The 17,231-nt window shown below is 44.1% G+C and overlaps 1 protein-coding gene across 4 annotated transcripts in view; it reads right to left on the reverse strand.

Annotated features, from left to right (window-relative positions):
- Sym (symplekin scaffold protein) overlaps positions 1 to 16,811 on the reverse strand; it is a 67,292-nt gene extending 50,481 nt beyond the window's left edge. For all 4 annotated transcript variants that reach the window (XM_037418537.2, XM_037418536.2, XM_037418535.2 and 1 more), the window contains exons 1-13: positions 16,570 to 16,811; positions 15,967 to 16,095; positions 9,439 to 9,512; positions 9,235 to 9,349; positions 8,071 to 8,189; positions 7,293 to 7,350; positions 6,923 to 7,074; positions 6,243 to 6,340; positions 5,286 to 5,344; positions 3,344 to 3,439; positions 2,413 to 2,535; positions 1,491 to 1,637; positions 334 to 498 (exon numbers count right to left, since the gene is read on the reverse strand). In XM_037418537.2, the coding sequence (XP_037274434.2) occupies positions 334 to 498; positions 1,491 to 1,637; positions 2,413 to 2,535; positions 3,344 to 3,439; positions 5,286 to 5,344; positions 6,243 to 6,340; positions 6,923 to 7,074; positions 7,293 to 7,350; positions 8,071 to 8,189; positions 9,235 to 9,349; positions 9,439 to 9,512; positions 15,967 to 16,095; positions 16,570 to 16,668 (1,434 nt within the window). In that variant the 5' untranslated portion in view covers positions 16,669 to 16,811. The remainder of the gene's footprint in view (positions 1 to 333; positions 499 to 1,490; positions 1,638 to 2,412; positions 2,536 to 3,343; positions 3,440 to 5,285; positions 5,345 to 6,242; positions 6,341 to 6,922; positions 7,075 to 7,292; positions 7,351 to 8,070; positions 8,190 to 9,234; positions 9,350 to 9,438; positions 9,513 to 15,966; positions 16,096 to 16,569) is intronic.
- Positions 16,812 to 17,231: the final 420 nt, after the last annotated feature.

Genomic DNA, 17,231 nt, shown 5'->3' on the forward strand with positions numbered 1-17,231 from the left:
ATCAGGGCCAAGGTTCAGGGCTGCGATCTGCGGATTCCGACATTCTGTTTAGGTGGAACACCGAGCCTAACTTCTTCCTAAGATTGTACATAGCAAAATTTTAAATCGTTTCTGGGGAGAACAGTAGGAGCAATGCCGCATCAGAGAGACGTTTGCTGCCCAACTGTCTGCAAACAACATCTGGTGCTATCGCGCAGAAATGCGTTTCAGACAACGTCACTTCCGCACGATGTTGGTGATCTTGTTAATCGAATAATTTGTCACTGCAATCGATTTTCCGCTCGCTATTGCACTTCAAATGCAAGTGGGCACACTTCGTCCCGGTGTACTCACCTTGGCTTTTGCAATCATCTCCTCCACTCCCTTGCCCAATCCCAAGGCAGTCATTTGGGTTGAGATGAGTCTCGCCAGATGCTTGATCTGGGTCTCCGTGCCGGCCACAGCAATGGGAGTGTAGGACGCTTGGAAGTGCGCCGGCATTGCCTCCGGTAGTGACAGCTGACACAAAAGGCAAAAAAAAAATCACGTCAGCCCCTCAGTCAGTACACGAACTAAACGAGCAGTAACGAATTTATTCAGCTATAGAAAAAGAAAGCGAATAAGATATTGTCATGCGGTTGTAACGGTGAAGAAACTAGTAGCAAAATTGCCAAATTGTTTTACACTGAAACCTCGATACAACAAACCTAGATATAACAAACTATTGGTTATAACGAAGTAAATTAGGAATAGTCTTGCAATTAATAAAGTGTTAGGAAAATACTTATATAACGAATTTTCGGATATCACGAAGTTATTCTGTTGCAAGCTGCAACTTTGCCATAATGAGGTGTGTCTATCGGGCAAACAAGTGCTTGAAAAAATTAATAACCAAAGTACAGGCGAGCAGCCCTTCCAGTACAATGATAGGATTGAGTACTTCAGTACAATGATAGGATTGAGTACGGCTTTTGGTAAGCAACAATTTGATCTATGCTAAATGTGCTGGCTTTCATACATGAACCATTGTACTGTACAACAATATCACTATTGCTTGCGCAAGTTTAAGACTGTGCATAGCAGGCCACTGCTAGGGGGAACGTGAGAGTGTTTGGCAACTGCCCAATGCCGATGCCGGCTAATCGCTGCACCGAAATTCACACAGGCGCAGTAAGTGCTTGTGCAGTGCTTTTGACACTAGAACTATTCAGTTCGCAGCAGTTCGACGTGAGGCAGCAGTTGGTGACCGACGACGAAAGCGCGCTACTCGCAGCATGCACTGCGCCTGCACGATATCCGCTGCAGTCACCGAATGGTGCTGGTGCTGAGTGATTGCCCCATGCTCCGATTTCTCCTTAGCAGTGGTTTGGTGTTGTTCGGCACGGTATTGTTAGCGCTGACAAAAATCGAGCACTACGACTGGTAACCCTACGCCTATTCCCAAACATTGCACACACAATGAAAGCTCGAGTCATTACAAAAAAAAAAAAGGCCAGAACGCAAACACTCACCATGCTCACGAGGACAATGTCAGTGACGTTCACGGTCGTCAGCCGCGGCACCAGATCTTCGGCCGTGATGTCGATGGCCGTGTTGGTGGCCGACTTCGAAATCGGCGAGGTTTCCTCCTCCTCTTTCTCTTCTTCCTCTTCTTCAGCCTTTAGCGAGAGGAGGAAAATTGTGTAGCTCGATCGTGAAAATACACCACCCTTCTTTCATTTCTATAATGAGCCAGACCTGGGATCTTTCGTGATTAAAGTACTACTGTTCATGAAAATACTTTATGCGATGCTAACATGTACAGCTTGGCAGAGCTGTGAACACTTTAATTAAACTCATCCACCCTTCTAGGCTCACAGTGAACAAGAAAAGATAATTAAAAAAGGTACTCTCTTTTCTGCTATCGGTCTTTCATTAGAACAGTTTACCAAACGTAGCAGTGTGTTGCAATATCACCGATTCCTCAGTAAATTACATCTAGTGTACTATTTATTCAAATTGAATTAAATTTTGATCTTTAAATCCTGCTACTGCTGACCAATTCGAAAGGCTCCGTGCAATTATATCAAGCTAACTAACAAAGCCAGGTCATGGACAGTGGCGTATCTTTGCCATATGACTGAATTAAGTTTCAGTTGAATGGAAAAGTGTATGCCCATAAAGCCCATGTCCACGAAGCAATTTTTCGTAACTTCGTTCCATAATATGGCGCAGACAGGCAAAAAAGTGGTTGCTGCCCACAATAGCTAAAGTTTTCCCCTACTGCACCCACTCATGCACAGGCCAAAGAAAGCACACAGTGTTAAAGAAATATGCGGGGCAGGGAGGCACGTGAATTGGGTTATGTTTCAAAGCAGAAATCCAGGATGGATTCTGAGGCAAGAGGACCATAGCTGACACCAAGCTTGCCACAACCTACAGGCCTTCGCTCACCTCAAGTTTTATTCGCTTGACACTGGGTGGCGCTGAGGCGCTTCCCGGTGCGGCTGTTGCGCCTTCCTCTATAAGGCGTGCACGCTTTTTGATCTCATCCGGCTTGGGCATGCTCTTTGAGATCTGAAACGGTACGAATACAGGGCGACTGGAAAATACACCAATACACTTTGAATTTTGTTTTAGTGAACAGTTCACGTGTGTCGTTCATGTTTTAGCAGAGATGTTATTCTTTTTTGATAACCGCCTTGCACGTTTACTGTTCTCAGCATCCTATCTTTTTTTATTGAAAGATAGCCTCTGAAAAGCTGCACCATACAATCGCTGCCCACCACAAGTAGAGCACGATCATTCCATTCCAGCAAGTGCAAAATTGATGAGACTGTGCCATGTTCAAGTCTATTATGTCAACAACTGTTTTCCGAAGACAGGTTACATTAATGACCGGCAGAAAAGTGGAAATTCATTAAATAGCCGAAGCAAGCTTCAGAAAAGGCAGGGGAAAAAATCCCATCGGAATACACCGCAGCCAATTTGAAAAGTCGTTCCTGAAGAGTCATCAAAGCCTGTAGTTTATCAAGTGCAAGCTGGAGATTTCGGAACTAAAATTTGAGTTCATGCAGAGAACTGAATGAGCTTTCAAACAAAATGACGCACTTTTTATTCTATTCCTCTCTTGAAGAGTTAAAGGTGCTTTTAAGCATTACAGCATTTTCTGGTCCCCCTGTACACTGAGCAGTGCTAATGAGCGCGACTTCCGAGACAGTGGCAGTCTAGTTTAAAAAAAAAGTGGTACTAAAATTTACAAAGAATGCAGTCACCCCTTTCAGTGACAGCCGCCACGAAACTGTAACAATTAGTTCGTTGATTAATTTCACACATACATAAAAGAAAGAAACCTTGATCAAAAACATTAGAATGGTTACTGTACCTCCTGAGGTGTTGCTCCCAGGTCAGTTAGAAGTGTGCTAATTTGGCCGTGATAGTCGACAGCGACGGGGTGCTTCATGAGGATTAGTAATTGAAGCTGGAAATAAAAAAAAGACATACTCGAAGTTATCCCCCTGCTATATTTTTATTTTACTTAACAGTGAAGGTGCATCCATTAACACAACAGCTAAAACAATTACAATTGCCAGGCACTATTTGCAGTCTCGAAGACCTTTTATGGAAGAATAAGAAAGAATGTGCTATACTAAGCAGCAACTTTGTTGAACGTTTACAGTCTATGTCCAATTTCTCGGACGCTCGAAAATTCTGGACATGCCCGATTTTCCGGACTAATCTCTGGCACCGTCAAGTTCCCCATAAAGTCGATGTATTAAGAAGTTCGAAATTCCGGACGTTTATACCTTTCGACATTTGATTTTCCAGACTTTTTACCGCAGACTTGAAGTCACTTTCGACGACGCCCCTTTGGTTGTTTTCGTAACCTCGAAACCACCGCACCGCAGCTGCCGTGCCCTCGAAACCATAGTTTCCTAAAATTAACTAGAGGGGACTCTGGCTTGCAATCGTTCAGCGACCATGGGAATTATGGGTATGACATGCGTTTGCCTAGTCTTCGTGCTTGCGGGCGGCAGATCACACTTGTGGCTTCGTTTATTGCTGTGTTTTGGTTTTTTTTTCAAATGAAAGAACTAACCGATGTAAACTTCGAGGCCTGATTTGAAATGGTGATCCTAAAAGGTGAAGGTGGTGAAGCGTAACTGCCACACATTTCCCGATTGTTGTTTCGCTACAGAGCAGGTTCAAGCCACGCATACGAAGCCGGAAGGAATGTAAAGTATGAAGGCTAGCCAAATCCATGTACTACGCACAATTCCCATGCTCGCTGAAGTGCCATGTGTTGAAGCTCCCATAGACACTAGTTCCAGAGTTCCTACTAGAGTATATTTAGGAAACTCTATGCTTGAAACCGCAAATGGCACAATCCAGAGCACACCAATTCGTTGCCAGCTATAGCCATAGCAGGCCACAGCCACAATGTGCTGTGCAGTCTGTGCTCTGACAGCGAGAAAAGCTACGCTGCTGACCTATGGTCTGCTGTCGGCATGCTAGCAGACTCGTGGAAGGCGGTTACGCAACAGACCGTTTAGAACTGTTTTCACCTGGCGAGCTATATACTGCCAGCCGAGACGGCCGCTTTGCCCTGGGTGGACAGCGTGTGCGACGAAGTTCCACCCACGGAGGCTGCCTTTAACGATCTGCACGCTGCCGCTGTTTTGATTCCAGCCGGGATAACCTTTGAGGGCTTAGCCTACGCTGACGAAGAACACGAGCTGTGTGCAGAATTGACCGATGACAAAATTATTCGTCAGGTTACGGAGGATTCCGTCGACCCTGACACAGAGATTGGAGAGGCAGCGCTTAAACAGTCAACGAACTAGGAGTTGACGCGAGCACTGACATCCTCACTGGTGTACAGCGACAGCATGACGTTAGATGAAATTAAGACAGACATCATTGCACCCAAGTGGAAGGACGTACAAACGAAAATAAACTATGTTTTCTTTTTTTTTTGCGCCTCAGTGTTTACAAATGCGGTAGGACCGACCATATCAAATTTTTTCTTTTCTTTCTTAGCTTTTTTTTTTAAATATGTACTGCTTTTTTCAGACCACCAGAACAATGCATTAGCTGAATGGCAATGAGAATCCTGTACTTCAGCTGCGACACTCTTCGTCAGCGAAAAATACCTATCAAAAAGTGTGTTATCGCTTGCCTTCGTTTTTTTGCACTGCCCAATTTCTCGGACGTTTTCGCGGTTCCTTGAGAGTCCGAGAAATTAGACGCCGACTGTATTGCAACATTATGATGAAAACAACAGGAAGTCCAGTTTTAAATGAAGAGTGGGAGTAATCTTTTGTTACCTTGAGATGCTTTCGCACGCTGCTCACTTGAGACTTGGCCAGAGTCGGTGGTAGGTTAGCTGAAAGTCCGTAAATAAACATGTCGGTAAATAAGTGTCACCAGAAGAAGAATGTGCGTAGGCTGAGCTGTGCGATATAACAAAAACAAATGCATTACGGACTTCAAAAAGCACTCCGGTGCATTCAAACAGAATGCTGGTAGCCTCAATATTAAGAATTTCCGATGCTAACCTCTGCCTGCATTTACCAGAGTGTCCTAGCAATGAGTGGTTTAGCCTGTCAACTTAATGTAACCATTTCATTATAGAACTGTTCAAACCAGTTTAGCATGACACTGTAGGGTTACAAAGGGTCCAGCTTGAATTTATAGTAGTTACAAGGTTATCGATTAGGCCAATGTATGAAAGGCATCTTTGACTGCATGCCACTGCATGCTGCAGTGAAGTTAAGTAGTATTAGCAATCACTATGACCAGAAGCATTCGTTGCAAAAGTGGGCAGGGAAGCTGTAAGGCTTGAAAGCCATGGCAGCCTTAAATACCAGCTGCCTTTCCCTTACAAACATGTACACTGCTGAAATAAACTTTGCGAATAAGTAAAGTTGCAGATTTCGGAACAGATGACTGTTTTATTTTAGGCGCACCCTTCAATGCAGAGTTACCTTGACTTGCAACCCTTCGCCCCTAGCAGAAAAAGGGGAAGCCATGTCACTGTTTACAACATACACAGGCGTGCGCTAGGCTCTACATTACGAAGAGGGGGGAATGCAAGTCCCATCACAGCACAGCCGCTGCTTTTTCTGGTCCCCTGTCAATTAGCCCATTAGGACTAGAACGCGGTGCAAAGATGAGGCATCAGGGAGGTGGGCAGCCCCTCACCGAGTGCACGCCTATGCTGACAACTACTCTTAGGCAGTGCACATAAAATTGTGGCTCAACATGATGCGTACAACACTCACCGTGAAGTGATTCCAGTGCCTGGATGACTCTTGACATGAACTCCGACCTGTGCTTTGCGATGAGTACCAGAGCTTGCATACAAGTCATCAAGTTGATGCTGAAATATGGAATAAAGGAGTCCATGGTGCTCACGAATGATACTTTTGTCTTGAAAAGGCCATTCGCTTCTTAAATGAGATGCTCATTTTATACGGTAGAACCTTCGGCTTGCAAATTAGGCTGGATCATCTTAGTGCGACAAAATATGCATAGACCTGACAATACCAGTGCGCAGTTGATGTACATGAAACATGAGTGGCGTCAGTGTGCAGAAGAATGTGTCCATATAGTTTTACGGTAACTTGTAACGCGTACCAGAAAGGCATGTGAGTTGAAGCGAAGAGCTCCCAAGCTACCAATGTAGTAAAGTGCATAAAATGACCACACACAGTGCCCTTATTTCGAATTATCTGCATGATCAACCAATAATTAAACTATACTGCTGTCGGTTAATACAATTATCAGGGCCAATCTAATCGCACGGCATGAGGAGCCAGCAAACGAAATAAGTACTCTTTGTCTTGCATACCCGGTTAATGTTAACAAATAAATCGATTGACATTCTACCGCCTAACTGAACTAATGAAAGTCAACTGTGGCCCGTGGTGTACCCAAGCTGGCCGTGACTCATTCAAATTACCTTGAGATGTGCGGCGTCCCATGGAAGACGACAAGCGCGTCAAACACGCGCTTTGCCTCCTCCTCCAACTTCCGAGGCTTGATGAGCTTGAGCGTCAACGGAACATCGTCCAGGGCAAAGTCATTTCCCGTTTTCTTTGGACTGTCACCATCCTGCAACGTCGCAGTGAGGAAAAACAAACAACAGAAGCAATCTTCGGAGAGTCCAGGAACATGTTATCAATATTTGCAAAAATTACACCAGACATTACTCCGAGAGACGAAATTAGAAGTTGAAAAGCATCTTTTTTTTTTTAGGCATGGTTCAAACAAGGCACTTTCGGTGGGGCGTACATAGGAATTTAATTATTTATCATTCATGTACAACTTACCGGGTAAGTCTGCAGTATGACTAGCATTTCCATGAACTTTATGGTATGAGTCCGGATACTAAAATGGAAATATAACATGAGAAATGAGCTTTTCGCAGTTTCACAAGTGCAAAGATTTTCATGATATGGCCTTTCAAAACCATCGCTATGGGATCAGCTACAGAGACTCGGTAACTGTCATTCTGATACTGCGCAAAGTATCAGAATGACAGTATCACAAGTTTCAGACTGACAGTAAAGTATCAGAATGACAGTATCACAAATTTGGTTAATGACAGCTGCAATGTGTAGAATGCATAAGCAATATAATGATGGCAGTGGCTTCTACAAAAATTAAAGTAAGTGATTACAGCAGTAAGTCTTAATGGGGCCATGACACCAAGTTTTATCTCGTAATCTATGTAATGTGGGTTAACCCATGGGTGTTCACAAACAAGCGGGTGTTCAAAAATTTTAATGGTCTACAATAAAAACTTCTTTATAACATAGTGTCACAAGTCACTTCCAAAAATGTAATTTATTTCAATTTCCACGTGCAATCAGCTGTGAAAGAGTAGAAATGGGTTCGGAGTAGATGGTATATCAAGGAGATAAATGCCTTTCATTGCTGAGGCATCAACTACCAGAGGTGACGGAAGGAGTGCAAACAGGGCTAGTGTTATCATGGCTAACGTATCACAATAACTCAGTTTGAAATATGATCTGCCCCAAGTACTCTAAAGTTCTGCGACACACTAAAGGTGTAATGGTCAAACACAAAAGACAAATGATGACTTGCCCGTCATTATCACAATCCAAAAGAGACACAATTTCGTTCTTGAGGCTTCTGATGTACTCCCAAGATGTTTCCATGAGGTCATCAACTTCTTTGGCCTGGCATATCCACCGCAGTGCCACCTATAAGGGCATCGGCGTTACTGATATTGACAAAATCACAAGTTCTACACTGTAATAAACCAATGTGATTTCAATCAGAGAAATTCACCTTCATTTTCACAATGTCCACAGCATGAGTACTATCTAAAATTTTGTAGCGTCCTTAAATAAAACCATAAGGTGCAACCCCGATGAAACAGTTTATAATATTTAACACAAAGATGTGGATAAAGGAAAATATCTTCAAGGCCTGCTACTATGCAACTGACATGTGTCTTTGGACTTCGCAAGCATTCAGCGACACCCTCATCACCTAGCTTTCACTTTTTCACCAGAAACGTTCGTGCATAGTACATCACTTCAGAATCAGTGATTATAACACTGCTGCAAATGATTCTGTTCTCTCAAGTGAGTAGCCTCACTCACAGTCTAAAGCCTTAGGTGCTGCATTATGAAACGTCAAAAGTGATTGTCGGCATCAACACGAAATGGTGCGAAAGGCACCGCGCGACCGAAGATGACATGATCATGACGTCCTACAATCGAAAAATTTGTGATGTGACATCAAAGTTGATGTAATCATGTAACATCGTCGCTCAGTCAAAGGTAGGTTGATTCAGTAAAAAGAGCCACACCATGTGAGGTCAAGAATCGTTAAGTTCGAGGGGGTGTTCACAGTTGATGTTATCATGTAACATCGTCGCTCAGTCAAAGGTGGGTTGATTCAGTAAGAATAGCAACACCATGTGAGGTCAAGAATGCTTAAGTTCGAGGGGGTGTTCACGGTTGATGTTATCATGTAACATCGTCGCTCAGTCAAAGGTGGGTTGATTCAGTAAGAAGAGCAACACCATGTGAGGTCAAGAATGCTTAAGTTCGAGGGGGGGGGAAGTGAAGACAATTAGATGAGAGGAGACAGAAGATGGCCTTTCCTTTTGAGCCGTCTTACAGAAATGCACAAGAGACCGCACGACTTTTTTTTCAACAGCGGTGACAACTGCAACACAGAAGCTTCCACCTCAGCCCAGTAACTCACCGCAAGTCAGGAGAGTCGTGCAAAACTTACTTTGTACAGCTGCGTGGTTGCCTGAATGACCCTTTTCTGTACTGCAACTGCCTCGTCCCGAAACATCATACGCAGATTGACCAGGACCTTTGGGAAGATATCCGGATCTTTTTTGCTGAAGAGAAGTGAGCACAATCGGCACGAGCAACAACTCTGTGCCTCTCTCGCGCACATTTCACCTGCACGTCAGTGTGTGGTACTTACCATGCCTCCTCTATGAATCCGACGACAAACTTTCGGACCTCTGACGACCTGTCGTTTTGGAATGCGAGCATTTCCTAGAGAAGTAAGCAAAGAAAACGATGTCGGCCTTCAGACAATCACCATATTCACTTTCAGTCACTAGTGCCTAATTAGTCATTAGTCCTAAATGAAGTGCAAGTACTTGGAGAACTTAGAAAGTCCTCTACTAGCTTGCTCTTCACTCCTTTTGCAACTTCTACACTGAAGTCACAAGCGAAATAGTGCTACGTTGACGAAAGCTTCAAGGAGGTCTTATCTATAGGTCTCGAGCATTTTGTTGACTTTCATTTATTACTGCCGGCCCAACAAGCAGGCCTCAGACAAGAATGGGCATGTTTTTACAGATAATGTAAACAAACAAAAAAACATGCCTTCAATAAAAAGAAAGGGCCACTTATAGGCATCTCAAAACAGGCATTGAAGTAGCACTGCAAAATTGGAAGAATTACACATCACATTATCAGGATAAAATATCACAAAAATAGCTTAATTGCTTCCAGATCACTGCCCATAAGAAACAACAACAAAAACAGAGTAAGAACATGAACATTAAATCAGAAAAACTTATACATGTTTGGAGCACTGAATGGGCATGCTGCAGCGTAAATTAATTTTTATCTACATTGTTGGCTCATTCAATATATAGATACTGCAAAATGCTACATACATTATTACTGTCACGTGGTGATCATTTATGTTTGGCGGTGGATATAGCGCTGGCAACCGACATTCTATAAGTGCGAGTTTTTGTGCCGGCACTCTCGTCCAACGAACGCCGCTTCAGTGTCAGCGACGGTCGCGCCAGCGTGTGTCACTCAAACGCCCGACTCTAGCAGGATAAGAGCATAATCCCCTAACAGTAATGAAAGCGCGCATAAGTCGACCCTGCATTGATGTCGCAAATGGCTGCACGCACGATGATTTTGAATAATAAATGCCGTGTCTTAGAAAGTTCCGACTGTGGAGTGTTGTGGTGCAATGGGTTGACGCCTCATGCAATTCTCATAATTGAAGCGTGGGTAAATCGATGCACACTATCGCTACTTTTTTTTCTTTTTGTGTGTTGTGTTCTCAAGGCTGTTATATACCTTCCTCTTGCGGGATAGTGGCAATCTACCTGTCATAATTTGAGAGTGCTTGCCGAATGTGCTCCACCCAATTCTTATTCTTCTAGTTACTTCAATCTCGTGGTTCGGCTCTGCGGTTATTACCTGCCCTAAGTAGACATAGTCTTTTACAACTTCAAGTGCACTATTACCCATCTCGAAGCGCTGCTCCTTTCCGAGGTTGTTGTACATTACTTTCGTTTTCTGCAGATTAATTCTGAGACCCACCTTTCTGCTAGGAAGGTATATAACAGCTGTATCTTGCCGGTACTTAGCTACGGAGCAGAAACCTGATTGATCGATATGTGGGGTTTAACGTCCCAAAACCACTATATGATTATGAGAGACGCCGTAGCGAAGGGCTCCGGAAATTTAGACCACCTGGGGTTCTTTAACGTGCACCCAAATCTGAGCACACGGGCCTACAACATTTCCGCCTCCATTGGAAATGCAGCCGCCGCAGCCGGGATTCGAACCCGCGCCCTGCGGGTCAGCAGCCGAGTACCTTAGCAGAGCAGAAACCTGGGGACTTACAAAGAGGGTTCAGCTTAAATTGAGGACGATGCAGCAAGCAATGGAAAAAAAAATGGTAGGTGTAACCTTAAGAGACAAGAAGACAGCAGAGTGGATTAGGGAACAAACGGGGGTTAAGGATACCATAGCTGAAATAAAGAAGAGCAAATGAACATGGGCCGGGCATGTAGCGCGTAGACAGGATAACCGCTGGTCATGAAGGGTAACTAACTGGATTCCCAGAGAAGGGAAGCGGGTTATGGGGAGACAGAGGGTTAGGTGGGCAGATGAGATTAAGAAGTTTGCGGGTATAAATTGGCAGCAGCAAGCACAGGACCGGGTTAACTGGCGGAACATGGGAGAGGCCTTTGTCCTGCAGTGGACGTAGTCAGGCTGATGGTGATAATGATGATGTTTTCAAGGCATCGGAACTTTTTTCCGTTTTTTAATCACACGGGCAAACCACGTAGGATGATAAACACTGAGAATTGCGTTCGGCACGTTGTAGGTTCATGCATTTTACGTAGGTTGACGGCATTTTACCAATCCAAGATATTGTACCAGCATGGAGGAAGGAATCGGCTGCGACTTCGGAGCTGCTGCCAAGAATTTATTTATTTCTTACGTTTAGTTCTCGTGATTGAAAAACAAGATTATTTAATAATAGCCAGCAGGTCTTTCAAATGCTATGGGCTTACGTTTTAAAAAAAGTTTTGCCATCCACTCTCACTGGAGCTTGCCTACGGTACTACTGAATGCGCATCATTTGTCCGCATTTGTCTGAGCATGTGTGAGCGTAGAAGCACTGCGTACACATTGCACATGCACATACCTATCTCACGTGGGATTCAGGTGTGCTCACGAAGTCGTAGCGGCGCAAGCATAGGGGTGTTGTATGTGAACAATGTCAGACAAAGACTATTTTGTGCAGACGCCACCGTGGGTGGATCAGGCAGGGCCCTCATCACCGACACGGGGAACCCTCATCGGCAAAGGGAACAAAGGGAACCCTCATCGGCAACTTCTGTGCTCCGTTATGCCCGAGAACCAACTTCTCGCTTGGGCGACTAGTTTTTAAGTTTTGCTGAGCTCGAGAAAGCGATCGCGGCGTATAGTTCTGCAAACTTTGTGCAGCTGTGGAAGAGAGACACAAGCACAATTGAGGCTGCAAAAAAGCGAGTCGGGAAGATTGCCAACAAGATCTCGGAGGTGCTCAAGTATTAGAGCATCAAGTATTGCTGTGCACACGGAGAAAAGAAGTTCAAGACGAAGGCATCCTTATGAACATCTTCGTAAGTAAGAAATTGTGATAACTCTGCCTGGCATTACATTGTATAGAGAGCAGCTCCAGCAGTAAACCACTGGCTCTTAATGTACTGGATTCCTCTGTTGTTGCAAGTTGAGGAACAAAGTGCAGTTGCTTGATCGTAATTTGAGCTTGATCATAATTTGAAAGTTACTCATGTGACTAGCTCATATATTTATCTCGTAACAAGTTTTCAGATCGTAGTGAGCCTAAAATACAGTCATGAAATTCAGAAGAATGTTCGATAATTCCGAGTCAATGCCAATTGGATACACTAAAATATAGTTCGTAATATTGCCCCAATTCGTTCAGTCTAATTCACTCAGTTCTAACACCTATTATGTCTCATTGCAGGACTCTGAAGCAAGACTATGGCTTTTATATATACCTCTTAGCCACTCAAAATGGTAGAAGTCTGGAGATGCGAAGCTTATCTCTTGAGCACACCAACCATGCACCGTCGGAGCCACTCTTTTGTCATCTGTCTCAACAACGAAGACTGTCACCTGAGGAGCAAGCTGAGGCCATGGCTCTTCTTCAACATCGTCCAAACAAAAAACTTTTTAAAGAGCACTTGAAGAGCCGTACAAAAGAGATTGTGAGACTGTGGGACCTTTCAAACCTTGCAGCCAAATGTAAAAAGGACAACTCGAGAAATGATATGCAAGCTACAGTGAAAATGCTGCAGGACGATTACAATGCTCCGGTGAGACTCTAAACTGATGAAAGTAGTGAGCTAAAAGCAATGTTTTTTCAAGATGAAATAATGAAAAAATCTTTTGAAGAATATCCGGAACTCATCTTCATTGATGTGACATACAAACTACTTGAGACGCGGATGTCTTGTTTCCTGGTCATTATAGAAGGAGGCAATGACGAAAGTGAAATAGTTGCAGTAAGATTGTTTGCAAGCGAGAACAGCGACACCCTTCGCTGGTTCCTCAAGGTCTTCAAGGAACAGAGCAAGAACTGGAGCGCCATCAGAATTGTGATGGCAGACAAGGATTTAAAAGAGCAACAGGCCGTAAATAAGCTCCTTCCACAAGCTTCTCTGCACATATGTGCATTCCACACATTGCGAAAATTTCGGTGGGAGATCACCATGCGAAAGCTTACAATATCCAAAGCAGAGCAAGAAATTGCATTGGACCATTTGCAACGTATGGTGTATTCTCAAAATGAGGAAGAATATCAAGATTTGTATCAAGTTTTGAAGAGTCCTGTGCCGAAGCAAGTCTTGGACTACTTCAATTTGAATTGGCATAACATCTGCCAAGAGTGGGTCATAGGATTGCAATGGTCCTGCAGCAATTTTTTCCAATTCTACAAATAATTGGGCAGAAATCAATAAAAAAATCGAAGGCATTGTCATGAGGTATAGCTCTTTGGAAAATTTTGTAACAGATTTCTTCTGCTTAGAGCGCACAGCAAGAAAGGAACACAGCCACAATGCTGCTACACTGCTTCAGAAGAAAAGGGTGCTCATAACTGGTGATGAAGATTATAGGCTGTATTGCAATTTTTCGACACCTTCTGCTTTTTACCATGTTCAGCGTCTGCTTGACCTCTCTGCTGATCTGACTGTAGAAGCCAGAGATGGTACACTGATGACAGGTACCTATACAAGTGCGTTAAGGGTGGTGATGTTGCTACCATGCAGCCACGTATTTGCTGCACGACGTCAGCTGGGATTAAGCAAGTTTGACAGCAGTTTGTGTGCACCACGATGGTCACTTGAGCAGTGCATAAAAAGTCGGGAGATATCATCCGTGCAAGAAGAAAGGCACTGCTCAAGTGACCATCGTGTGCACCACGATGGTCACTTGAGCAGTACATAAAAAGCCGGGAGATATCATCCGTGCAAGAAGAAAGGCACGTACAAGCACTTTGTGTTGACAGAAGTGAACACCAGCCAGCCCTCTCAAGCCACCCAAAATTTCGCAAGGCGTCTGCACTCGTGGGTGGAATTGCTGGTGTCCTCTCTGAAGTGTCGACTCCCAAGTTTCATGACAGAATGATGATACTTGAAGATCTTCTGCAATGCTGGATGAATGACGAAAAAGTGCGTCTTGTTGAGGAGGTACATCTAGCTGCAGAAGAGTGCCCACTTTCCACGCAAGAAGAAACTAGTAGGGATGAAGCAAAAACTGGTAGGATCAACAGTGTTGTGGCTTGTGTGCCAGCACAAGTGCCTGAAAGTAGCGCTGGCTTGTCAAAAGCACACACCGCTGCGTCTCCCGCAACAGACACAACACATTGCACCGTTGCCAATAGTGAGTCTCACTGTCTGGTAGAGACTGAAGATGCATGCGGGACCACTTCAACCCTACCTTCACCTCTCGCTACATCATCTATTGATGATGTGAGCAACATCAAGCTGGTTCAACCCATGCGGAAATGTGGGCGCCCGAAAGGACACACCTTTGGCATTGTGCTGACATGGTTAGTGGTGTCAGCCACTACGTTTCATGCGATAAGTGGTAACACGATTGAGGAACACGAAGTGTAAATCGATCCAGCGCTGGTTCATTGTGGAGTTTTGGATCAGAACTTTGATATCAACATTGTCCAAAGCTATTTTTCCAAGGATGGATGGCTTGCTGTGTGTAACACAGTAAGCAGAAAAAAGTTGACTCATCAGCAGCAATGTGAAGTACGCCACAGGGATTTAGAAAAATATGACTCAACCCTGTGTGATTGGTGCCTTACTTGGAATCATCTGCCCAGTGTGTCACTGAAAAAAGCAGCCAAAGGCAAAACTGTGGCAATGTCCTAGTAGTTGCAAAGACATTTTGTGAAGCTTTTTCCTCACGAAGACCAAGTTAGGTCAAGGGGGTAATGCTGGTTTCATTTAAGCAGCATTCAAACGATCTGTCGAATAAAGTACTGTTTTGTCACCTCTTGTAAGTACTGTTATCCTATGAGCATACTGTTGCCTGCTGTGCAATTCTTTTCCCCAAACTTTAAGCTGATTCGCACAAGTATGTGACTCGGTATGCCTAGCGCAAGGCTGTGTTTTGGCCAGCAGCTATTGAATATGGGCATGAGCGTTCAATATTTTGTGTACCTTTTGCATGTGTTCAAAAAAACACGAAGCTTCAAGTGTCACCAGCTACGTCCATAAAGTGAATGACAGTGCATATGGCTGTCGCATGAAGCTAATGTTAACAAATAAGATAAAAAAAATATCTTGTGCAGCACTGGGGAGAAAACCTTACGATACGAGAGTGAGTGCCTTAACCACTGTGCTCCGGAACGAATGTCTGTACCTTTAGGTTTTTAAAGGGGCTTCTCAATTTCACCGTCACTATATTCCGCAATGTTGGCACAATATCCCCTAACCGTAAAATGCCGGCATGCTTGTCTGGTTGTAGCGACTGCTGGTGCAATATCGCGACGCTGTAAAATGCCGGCGTTTTCGCCTGAGTGGCCGTTACAGCTGCCGGCACACTATCTCGGCACAATAAATTGCCGGCACAATATACTCGGCCTTCATATTTTCCGTTCCTGCTCATCATGATCGTGCTGTCAAAAGGTGTGTAGGTGTATATTGATCAAACTCACATCGAGAAAGTTGTCGAGTAGGTCCGGCTCCTTGTAGACTATGAGCTCCTGGACCTGACGAAGATTGTTCACTTTGTGGTGGTCCTTAATGCTTTGATGCAACGCGGAAAAGTTGATGAGTTCGACAACCTGGAAAACAGACGGAAATGGAACAGACGTAAGTTGTCGCAAATACCGGCACTTGCCAGGAACCTCCGTGCATTTAGCGACGTTACTAGGCCGCGTTAAGTCGTCAATGCAATCCACAATTAAAACATGTTAAACCAGTAAGTTAGAATAAACAAAACGCGCTCGTGCAGCGCACCTTGGTCTCTTGATGCAAACACACGAATAAATGCATCGACGAGGTCTGTTCCAGTACAATGAGTAGTTATGTAAGCTTAGTAACGTTCGACTGCGACCTGCCATGACTTGGCTGAGAACTTTACCGCATTACTGTGTAAAAGACGTTGAAACTGCGGCACTCGTGAGACCACACGTTTAATCGTGTGTCCCCGATGCAACGTAGATCGCAGGACTCCAAATGTTAATACATGTTCCCCCGAGACCACTGTTCAATCTAACGAAAGAGCAAACGCGCAAGTGAATGCGAAATGCAGTCACCCGGTCGCTGGTGGATTTCTGTTCCACTTGTTCTTCGTCCATGAAGAATTGCGCCGCCGTGCTGCGGCGCATTTCGAGCGCCTTCTTCTTGGTCGCCATGCTTGGCTGTCAGAGGCGAGCGTTGAGAAAACGAGGCGAAACAAACGGCTACGCTCAAGCGAATCTACATTCCACACGCACACAACACACAGGGATGGCCATTACAAAACAACAGAGCGCGCCGCCATGACAGCTAGCGGAACAAGCACAGAAGCGCCCGGAAGTTCAATCAGTTGAATGTTTATGAAAGCACGGGCAACACCAGTGGCTGCACTCACTTACACTGTTCAATTAAAACGCTCGCACGAGTGCAATTCATAGTAAAAGTTTAAATTCTATTTAAAACTTTCCCATATGCAACAAAAAAATAAAATTAGGTTACTTTAAGCGTTTGTGGGTTTGGAGTTTACAATTTCATTAATTCACATAACTTTTTTTTCAAAAAGAAAGACAAAAAGAAAGAGTAACTTTGTACAAGAACATTGCATCATGATAGACAGCGCTGCCATCGCAAGCGACTCAAAATGGCAAAATGTTAATATGTTATTAAGGGGGAAAAAAAGCAAAATGTAGTCAAATAAGTTCGGTGAATCTGTTCTTTGAATGCAAGTAATAATGCGGGA

Source organism: Rhipicephalus microplus, chromosome 6 (genome assembly GCF_043290135.1).
Source record: "Rhipicephalus microplus isolate Deutch F79 chromosome 6, USDA_Rmic, whole genome shotgun sequence".
Classification (NCBI taxonomy): domain Eukaryota; kingdom Metazoa; phylum Arthropoda; class Arachnida; order Ixodida; family Ixodidae; genus Rhipicephalus; species Rhipicephalus microplus.